This window comes from Corylus avellana, chromosome ca2 (assembly GCF_901000735.1).
Source record: "Corylus avellana chromosome ca2, CavTom2PMs-1.0".
NCBI lineage: Eukaryota > Viridiplantae > Streptophyta > Magnoliopsida > Fagales > Betulaceae > Corylus > Corylus avellana.
In genome coordinates, this window is record NC_081542.1 from 26,376,860 (window position 1) to 26,388,158 (window position 11,299).

Here is an 11,299-nt window from a genome sequence, read left to right on the forward strand (position 1 = left end):
AGTCATTGTTAGTCAATCATAATAAAAAGTAGTGTATATATATAGTCAAAATGGTCCTTGTTCGTTGAATGTTGTATTAAATTTTTCATGTTTGTTGAAATTTTAGCTTCTAAATTTGTTAAAAATATATATATTTAGGATTTTTTATTATTATTATTAATGATATTTAGGATTTTTTTTTTTTTTCCTAGTCATCATGCAATGAAACATCACTCACCACCAAATTCATTATAGGCTTGAACAATACGAACTTGGTGCCACTTTAGCAAATATTGTAAGACAATCATGATGCCTGATGCCAATATACAAGGTATTGCATAGCCTCATTAGTTTCTCTTTTTTTTTTTCTTTTTTCTTTTTTTTTTTTTGTAACAAGCCTCATTAGTTTCAACTAAAGGGAAGAAGGGACCATTTTACAAGCCTATCATCATCCGCGGACCTAGGTGTGAATTTGGGAGTCTGAAAAATTTTAAAATTTATATTTTTATAAGATATATTTAAAACTTAATTGCTTTTTTCCTAAAAAAAAGAGTGTTTTTAATAGTTATTCCCCCACATTAAATGTGTCTAGTTTCGCCCATGCCTAAGGGTGACAATTGATGTTCGTGTGTTAATTTTGAGTCGTATCAAAGTATGAGTGTAACTATATATGTAACGCACCATCCTAATGACACAATATTGTTCACTTTTGACTTCCCGGAACAAGACTTCTCAAGAGGTCATCAATCTTCATACTACTGTCGTATAAGCACGCTTAACTGCAAAATTGTGATAGATTCATGCACATTACGGCTTTAAAACGCATTGTGTCAATAAGGGTGCGAATATACATAAGCATATCCTCATCTTCATTCTTAGGCGGTGTGATACGCCACAATATACGTCAACCATAACATGACCTATTTAATTAACTAAGTTAAACCTCTTAACTCTAACTCTCTAATTATGAACTGAGTTTGTGTCGAGTTTGTCGGTTATATCAAAAATTGTTAGCCATTATGTCGTGTATCTGGTTCGGTTTGTGTCGAGACATGTGTATAAAACTATATAAATCAACCATAACCCAACCAATTTAACTAAACAACCAAACTCCTTCATTTTAACCTATTAATTTTATATTGAATTCACTTATCCCGTTAAAAATTGCCGATCATAATTTCAAACCGACAAAATCTTAAAGCCTCAAGTTTTGTGAGGGTACGTGGGGGCTGAAAGTGGCAGTATTTCTGCCCGTGATGGGTTTCTTCCATTTGGTATGGGGATGTTATTTATCTTTACATTTTATAAAGGAGCTCAAAAGCACCTTTCAAGCTTGTCTTTTAGGTTCCCCAAGCATGACAAATTGACAGTATGATAAGAAAAGATCTATGTACCTACCCTAGCTAGATCCTACTTATGATCACAGATTGCCCTCTATTTTCCACTCTATATGGCTGTAAAAACAAAATAGACATAAAAGCAATTATTGATCTTGAAAGAAGCCAAATTAACCCATGTGAAAAATGAAATGCAGCACTTGGAGATGCATTTACAACATGATTCAATCCGGCTCAAATGAATTGAAAATTATTCAGTTAGTTACATTTTAAAGGTACTTTTATTATTTTACTTTTTGAGATGATAAAAATATCTCATCCACTATAATTAATGATATATTCTCTAATTCAAATAAACTTAAGAAAATCTTAATTCTGTTTAAATGATATTGATAATCTATGGATTAATTAAGAGCATTCACAATAAATGCTTCAAATAAAAGTTAAATTTAAGGAAAAAATTTTATTTTATTAAATATGAAGAGTCACTTTTAAAATGAATCAAACATCAAACTTTATATATATTTTTTTATTTTAATTTAATATTATTTTTTATTATTTTTATACCAATAAAAGAGATGAGAGTAAAAAATAAGCAAAAAAAATTATATAACTTTTGCTTTTTAGTGAGTAAATTCGACGAGAGTTAAATTTAAAATAACATAGTGAGTTTGTTAAATAACTTAAATGGGTCATTTTAAGAGTTTTGTTAAATTTTTAGAGAAAAGTTAAATATCGAGAGCCTATTGTAAATGCTCTAACATTCATGTCATGATTTTATTAAAAGAAAATAATAGGCAACACTAATGCAGAAAGAATTTGCTTCCGTCATAAGACGATACGAGTAAATACCAAATAAACAAAATCAATATGAGAATGTGTGTTTATATATGACAAAACATAGAGAATAAAAAATAAAAAATAAAAAAAATAAAAAACTCAAAAAATTAAGGTGCTTTAACCTTAAACACTAGGTCTATAGTGCACAAATATAACAAAAAGATGACTAGTATGCTGCTACCATGATTACTATAAACATCCACACATCAATTATTATGCAATTTGATAGTATGACGGTAAAAATAAGTTATTTGATTGACACTTAAAAAAATAAAAATAAAAAATTGATTCTTAATGTCACATTAATCCAATTATATGATAATCATATGCTAGTTAACTAATCATCAATTGTGGTGGTTTACTGGTCCGAAGGAAATCCTCAAAGTGATTGAGCATGTATTAGGGTGAGAGTTCGACTCTCTAAATGAGAATCTTTTATTATATTAGTATTAACGGTCTTGAGTCCTATTAATGCCCTGATAGAGCTGGATCAAGCTATGACTCAATTAGACTCGATAGAGCCTGTAATTTTCACTACCTATGCCCTTCTTGTACGCAAGTACTACTATAGTTACATCCAATTATGACTCAGTCAGATTTGATAAAGCACCTATAATTTTCACCATCTAAGCCCTTATTATACGCAGGTTACACCCAACTAGATAGCTAAACTAGATAGCTACAATTAAACTCTCCAACCTGCTTTTTTTTTATTTTTTTATTTTTTAAGAAAAAAAAAAACTTTTAAATCTATGATTAGAGTTTCAAGTAAGTAAATCATCCATCTATATATGGATGACACATCTATTTAGAGGTGAGGTGGAATAGTCATCGATGTCAAAAACTATAAGAAAAGGGAAAAATCAAGATATTGCTTTAGGAATAGTATATAATAATCCCCAACAAATCCTAGGGCTTCTCATCCACTCAATTTCTTGTTGACGTGTCTTTAATTTCATTCATTAGAAATGACACTGGAATTCATATATATTTTTATAATAAGTGGTCCTAAATCAAATCAAAATGTAGTGAACCCCAAACCTCTCAAAAAGCAAGCCAATAGCAAATAAAGAACTTAATTATTTCATTAATATATATTTTTTTCACGTATGAGACTATATAATACTTAAAATATTTTTAATTAAAAAATGAAGATAAATTAAAAAAAATAGGGTTCAAAATCAAGACATAAGGTTGCTACCAATAGGACTATAATCAAGCCAAGTCAAGTTAGGTATTGAATATTCAAGCTCAATTCGTTTAATTTTGTTTTAAATTCGAGTTTATCACTAAATTAGATAATATGTTCAAACTTGGTTCATTATTTTTCAAACGAACTCAAACTTGTTCACAAACTACTTAATTAACTTATTTATTCCTTATATAAAGTTAATATATATTGTGAGTTTTTTTATTTTTTTATTTTTTGATAAACTCATACTAATCATGCAAATTTTAGAAAATGGCTTTGTCACTAAGGTGATCATAAATAATCTCAGATGAGAAGCCCTTAAGAATGGCTTTGTCAAAAAATTAGGATGCAGCTGTAGACAAAAATAGAAGGAATGGGGATCAAGGTGGTGGTCAGAGATGGTAGGGGAGAGGTTTTGGTGACTCTGTCATCACCTAGAAACCACATCACTGAGCCAGATATTGCGGAAGCAGTTGCGGCAGTGATAGCAGCCCATCTATGTCAAGAGCTGGGTTTTTATAGGATGATCTTAGAAGGTGATGCGCTCCAAGTGGTGCAAGCCCTAAAGAGAGACGGGAGGAGTTGGAGCCAGTATGGTCATCTTATTGAGGAAGCTCGAGGGGTTCTAAATTGTCTTCATAGATGGAAGGTTAATCATATTAGAAGACACCTCAATGAAGCTGCCCACCGCCTTGCGAAAGAGGCGCTTTCACTCATCGTGGAAGAAGGGTCTTTTAAAGAAATTCCTCTTTGTATTTCAGATATTATCTCTGTAAAGCGATGTGCTTGATTTTGGTTTGCTTTTTATAAGAATCACCCTATTCCTTTCAATATATATATATAGGATCTATCATTTGAGTTAGATAAATTAACTCGAATGTTAAACAATCCAATCTAACTATATGTTTAGGTTTTATAGAATGTATATAAATTCATTACACCCCACACACATGCTTATATATACATATACGCAAACACACACGTGTACACATCAAGACTCACTATCACAATAATTCAAGTTATATTTATTACATTATAAAGACAATTCTATACACAAACACACACACACACACACCAAAACTCACCATCACAATAATTCAAGTATTCAAGTTATATTTATCACATTATAAAGACAATTCTCTTTTGTCTTTGAAATACTTAAGATGATTGCATTATATATATATATATATATATATATATATATATATATATATATAATAAAAATAAAGTTATACCATCCACGAGTTGACTCTATATGAGTTTGACTTATTATTTTATCTCAAAAACAGCAAATATGAGTCTAATACAATCAACATCAATTAACCTAAATGATCAAATGCAATAAAACAACATATCAGTCATGTGATTCAACAACTAAATTATAATTATTTCTAAGACGAGGTTGTGGTAAATTAGGTTGTCATTAATTTGGGTCTTGTAGTACTATCAAATTAGTACGGACGTCAAGGCATTATATAAGTTCTTGTCCCTTCACCCTCTGCATGAAAGAATGTGAAAGACTATTCCCCCCATGCTTGCTTGCAATCCCATTAACACATGCCACAACGTGCCTCTGTTTTCTATTTTAATGGTGGTTTTATCAGATCTAACCTATGCACATGTTCATGATAAATGATACCTGGAAGGGATACAGTTTCTTTATTTTATATTGTTTGTGGGAAATCATGCACTTGTTTAGATATAATATTAATTTCTCTAGGGAAGGAAAGACGCTTTGGGAGTCGGTATGGACAGTTGAATGATGATGCGAAGATGGTGCTCGCAGGCCGATTGTCAATAGTGACTGTGAGACACCAAAAGGAAAACAAACATGGTAGCTTATCGTTTAACGAAGACTATCTCCCTATCAAATATAGATTAAAGATTATTTGTTTTTATCCATGATATTTTTTTTTTTTTCTTAAGTGAAATCTTATTCGTTCATTCTTAAAATTCAGAGATTATAAATAATCAGACATCATGCAAAAAATAAGGATATTATACTTCCTGGCATTTAATCATACTTCCTGGTTAATTAATGCCAAGAAAAGACCTTCCTTTTGTAGTGCACCTTTGCGAAAGCATATGTCGCCATATTTGCTTTCCTTCTTATGTGCTCTGTTTGGAGAAGGGGTGAAAAGATGGGCAGTTATTAACCGTCCGTTAATCGTACTAACCGCTAACCACTTTTGAAAGCAATTTGAAAAAACCGCGAACCGCCTATATAAAGGAAATGACGTCATTTTTATGTTTATATATATATATATATATATAAGAATCTATAAACCATGTTGTATGTATGTAGTAGGATATTATCGTATTACCATAAAAACAACGTCGTTTGATTTTTTTATTTAATTTTTTAACTTTTTTTATAATAATAATAAAAATATATATATTTTAAAAAGCGGTTAGCCATTATTAAGGTTATTAACTGCTAACCGCCAATTAACCGTTTAGGCGGTTAGCGGAGTTTACTAACCGCCTAGGCTGTTATGGTTAGCAGTTTTATCCAATAACTACTAACCGTAATAATCTTTTCAGCTCTAGTCTGAAGACTATACAAGATAATTTTTGCATCTTCAATCAAATTATCATACCTCTACACTTTGCAAGATACTTTATCATGATTTATTTGAAAGTTTGAAATTTTACATTAAAAAAGAAGAAGATATAAGAATTATAAGATTAAGGTGATTAAACCAATTATAAATCTGGCATTTAGTGCAAAATAATTGGATATTATTCCATTCAATATCTATTTGATGGGCACTCATCGCCCAACTTTTTTTATCATTTATCCTACAAATTCCAGCTACACCCACATTAAATCATTCTATCATTAGCATCCTGCCTTATTCTAATCGTGATTTACTCAAATCAAATCCATCAATCTGATTATTTTAAGTGTTATTAACAGGTTGTATTAACAGCTCATTATAAATTAAGTGATGGTTGACTCCATGATATCTAGTTGTCATGGGGGATACAAAATTTTGGTAATATCTCAACAAGAAAAAGTATCAAAGAATATATAATGCGCACCAAGAGCATACCTTTTGTGCATTTTTTATTATATTTTTACTAAAGATGCAAACTGTGTCTAATCTTAGGCAAACATGATTTTAAATTATTTTTTTCTAATTAAAAAGGGTAGGAGGAGGCGACAAACGGTGACTACTTTACTTATGAACCAATGACAAAAGGGCCTAGACGGTAAGAAACTGCAGGCGTTTCATAAAAGCCAATTGAGCTATAGTCTGACCCAACCCCACCAAAATATCAGTTAGACCTAAGGCAGCTAATTCTAATGAAGTTATTGTTTACATAAAGAAGAGAAAGATGAGATCCTTTGCTTGTTGATTTTGTCAATTACTAGGGTTGTAACACTTTAATTTACTATTAAATAAAAAAGCAAGATTCCTCTTTTTCAAAAATGAAGAAAGTAGGATATTAAATCTGGACATTGACAGTAGAATCAATCCTACATTCCTATCAATATCATGCTAATCTTGGTCTTCAAAGGTTACGAAAAGTCACATGCTAGTTACATAATGTTCCTATAGCTAGGTAGCTCACCTTTTATCAATAATAATCTCTGTAAAAACAAAGACGTAAATTATTTCTAATATAGAAAAAGTGGGATTGTTGTTCTAAATCTTCTTATAAGATTCGTAATAATAATAATAATAATAATAATAAATCTTTTGAATTTGGAATTGGATTGTTGAGCTGTTACCCCTACCACAAGTGGGCCAAAGGTTGGTAAAATGTCATCAGCCTCAATGAAGTGGTTAGATACTTCGGCCGACTTGCTTCTATGACTGCAATTTGAGTATGAAAAGTTTGAAATGATAAGAGGAAGACAAGAGAGAGCTTCTATAGCCATAGGAATGGGAATCTTAGAAGAGAGAAAAGGGCAGGCTCTTTTCTATTTGTTTATTTATTGGAGAGGATAACCGATCCTGTATTGAGAATATGAGTAATCTGCATAGAAAGTTGGTGGTTTATAATAATGTTCGCGCATGTTAAGTTCCGCATTACTTATTAAGTGAAACTGAATTTTATAAGTTATTTTAAGAAGCCTCCAAATTGATTAATTCTTTTGGGATAACAGCACATATGTTTTTTTGGCTTGATAGTACAGATGTGGTTCTTGAGTTGTTATAAATGGCATCAAAGCTACATCATAATGCCATGTACTATTGTCTTCACCGTATGACGTGACCCTTGTGAGGAAGTCAATAATTTAAGAGGAAGAGTTTGTAATACCTTGATCCCATATTGAGAAGATTAGTAGTAGCCGACATAGATAATGAATAGTTTATAAAGACACTTATGGGTGCTAAGTTCTACGTTGCTTACTTACTAGGTGAAACTAAGTTTTGTAAGTGATTTTAAAAAAGCTTCTGACTAGTTTTTTAAGGTAATAAGCTAATGTATTTTTCTTGGATCGTTACAAATAACATCAGAGCTACCTAAAAATGTCATGTGGTACCATTAACATCGCATGACGTGCCCCTGATGAGGATGCCAAGGGTTTAAGGAGGAGAGTTTGTAATACTCACATATTGGAAAAATGAGTAGCCCACGTAGAGATCAAGTGAATAGTTTATAAAAAAACACTCATGAGTGTTAATTTTCACATTACTTATTTACGAAGTAGAACTGTGATTTTATAAATGATTTTAGGAAAATTTCAAATTAACGAATATTTTTGAAATGAGTGGCTACCACTTTTCTTTATGACGTTACATAATTTAAACTTACCCATTTCATAGACTCTTTGATACCAACTCAACTCTCAAAGCATCTTGCCTTGGAATCAAATGAGTTAATTATTTTTAAGCTACCACCTAAGTTTACCACGTAACTTGACGGGTGCCAACCAACACCTAAAAGGCCCCAATTAATTGTTCTTTCATAGGGTCAATGGAAAAAAGAAGAAAAGGTAGATCAACTTTTTTTTGGACATTTCATGGAAGATTGGCCTCAATCAAATCAGGTTTAGGGTGGACTGTGGAGGTGACAATTTAGGTTAATGTGGTGACAAGTTGTTTATATAATGAGTGGACACAACCATGACTCATTTAATTAATTGGGTTAAACCTTTAACTTCAATACGACTTGTTTAACTAAACAAGTGACACAACACGATTCACGTAACTCGTTTAATAAACAAATCACGTTGGGTTAACACAAACACAATTTGTTTCAACATGTTTAATATAAATAGGTTAAGTTCATAAATACTTTATTTGGCTTAATTAATACATAAATTATGTCGTTTACCCATTCACAACTAGATTCCTGACAAAATTAGTTTGATAATCAATATCCATAACTGTAATTATAGACATAAGTCACATAACCCAACTTCTCATTGCATATCTAATCAAAATAAGATTAAAGTTCAATAAAGTTCATCTAAATAAACAAATGCATAAAATAATAATAAAAAAACAAATAACATGATAAAGCCTCCTCATTAAGTATCAACTTTAGTTATTAACAGAATTAAAGAATTTCAGAAAATGTGGTTATATAATTAGGGTTTTCTAGGGGCAAAAATGCAACTTAATTATATAGATTATGTCTATTAATTGCGGATTCAACATATTGACACAAATTGAGGTCAAACAATTTCGATCCGAACCCTATTAAACTAAATTTTGACTCTTAAATTTCGTGTCAAGTTTGTAAATTGTGACAAACATAAGCACCGTCATTCATTTGAGGGGCTTAATTAGATGAATGGCAAAGTGTTGGGCTAGTGAATACTTATTTAAAATGAAAATTGGGTCAGAAACACTAAGCCCATCCAACTTGCCTAGTTGCAACCTCACCCCACCACCACCATCAAGTCCCAATAACACGTTCACCACATCATGGCTGGCTGCTGCCGTCGGTACCTACAAGTCAATTAGAATCCAAATTATCTTTTTGGGTGTTTGTATATTATAGATAAGACAAAGGGTATCCTTGAAACAAAGGAAATTCCAAAATTGTATTCATATTGTAACTTTTAGCCTCAACCCTTAAGAAAATCTAACCTCAAAAGAAATCTTGCCATTTTTTAAACCCTCCAACTTTTATATCATATAAGACTAATGCTTTTTAAATATACCGTCATGTTGGAATTGGTGACTCATATTAACATAAGTGGAAGACTAAGTAGAATGAAGCGATTGCGGCGTTCACAGAGCGGGAGTTTACTAGCCCATGGGCGTAATTAAGTTTGCATGGGGATTGAGGGGGTATGGGGTATTTTGAGAATTTCCTTAATATGTCCGTACAATTAGGGTTTATGGTTTTTCCTATATATATATATATATATATTAAGGAAATTGTGTGTGTTATGATGTAACTCTAAATCATTAAAAGTAAAATACAGTCATCTCTCTGTAGACGTAGGCACATTGCCGAATCACGTTAAATCTGTGTTTCAACTCTCCTAATCTCTCTTTTTTCGATTTTATATTGTTCATCAATTATTGTGCTTGATAACAACAGATCCAATAAAAAAATAAAAATTAATTTTTACTGTTATTCCATTCCAATTATATAACAATATTCATAAAAAATATATATATAAACCGATGCTGGTGCAAACATTCTTGTCATAGTTCACTATGAAAACAAATTAACAAAAGCAAATTACAGTAATAAAATATATTGGTTGATAATAGAAGTGACAATTTCTTGTTCGCGTGTCGGATTCGGTTCATATCAAGGCATGTGTATAAGATTATATAGGTCAACCTTAACCCGACCCATAAATGAGTCAAACTCCTCAACCCTACCCTTATAATTTTGTATTGGGCTTGTATTGCGTTCACGGTTTATGTCAAAAATAGTCGAGTATTATATCGCGTGTTGTGTTTGAGATATGAGATAATGCTATATAGGTTAGACCCATTTAATTAAACGAATCAGACTTGTCAACTTTAACCCTTTAATTTAATGTTGGGTTCGTAATGAAATTGTAAATCGAATAAAAAATTATGGACCCCCTAATTGATAAGGATTAATTTATGAATGAGATAAGAAATGTGAGCAAAAAAAATAAAAAAGGAAAAAGAGAGATTAAAATGGGAGGAATATAGAATGTGAAAGGAACTGAAAAACCAACTACAACAAGCCAACAGCACTCACTCGCACACAAAGCACAACACATCCATCCACCCTTTTTACCGTAACGCGCATTAGATCCTCTCTCTCTCTCTATCTCTCTCTCTCTCTGCTTATTCCTTCAACAACCCCCCCTTACCTTCGGTCCCTGTCTTCCCCATCTTTGAAACGCTTTTCTGAAGTTCATATCTCCTCCACATCTCCAATCCTTGCAATTAGCAAATATATATATATATATATTGGGATTTTTTGTTCCTTCTCTTTCTCTTTCTCTCTGTGGGGGTGTTTTATCATCTCCCAGATCTATTTCAGACGCCCATCACAGCCACAAACGGACCTTCTCGGTCTCTCTGGCTCTTGTTCTGATCGGATAGATCGAAACCCAGAAAGGATATAGTGAAAAGAATGTCGCAGGCTCTCTCAGATGACAACTTTATTGACCATTTTGACCGGATACCGGACTCCCTCCTCCTCCTCGTCTTCAACAAGATCGGAGACGTGAAGGCTCTCGGCCGGTGCTGCGTGGTGTCGCGGCGCTTCCACTCGCTGGTTCCGCAGGTGGAGAACGTGGTGGTCCGCGTGGACTGCGTTATCTCTGACGATGACTCGTCTTCTTCCTCTTCCCCTTCTTCGGCTGAGAAATCGCGGAATCCCTTTTCCAATATTTTCCGCTTCGTCTTCTTGGGCACCATCGTCAAGCCCTTTCAGTTCCTGACCCAGTTCCTTGGCGGACCCAAGAGGGTCTCGTCGTCTTCCGGGTCGCCGGGCTCTTCCTCGTCGCTGTTCCTCGCCGAAGATGGAGACTCCGACCAGGGCGCCG

General features: G+C 32.6%; 1 protein-coding gene across 1 annotated transcript in view; it reads left to right on the forward strand.

The window, feature by feature from the left end:
* Positions 1-10,506: 10,506 nt before the first annotated feature.
* The window catches only part of LOC132169461 (F-box protein At5g46170-like), a 2,257-nt gene continuing 1,464 nt past the window's right edge, over positions 10,507-11,299 (forward strand). Inside the window, exon 1 of the mRNA XM_059580494.1 lies at positions 10,507-11,295. Within this exon, the coding sequence (XP_059436477.1) occupies positions 10,885-11,295 (411 nt within the window). The 5' untranslated portion in view covers positions 10,507-10,884. The remainder of the gene's footprint in view (positions 11,296-11,299) is intronic.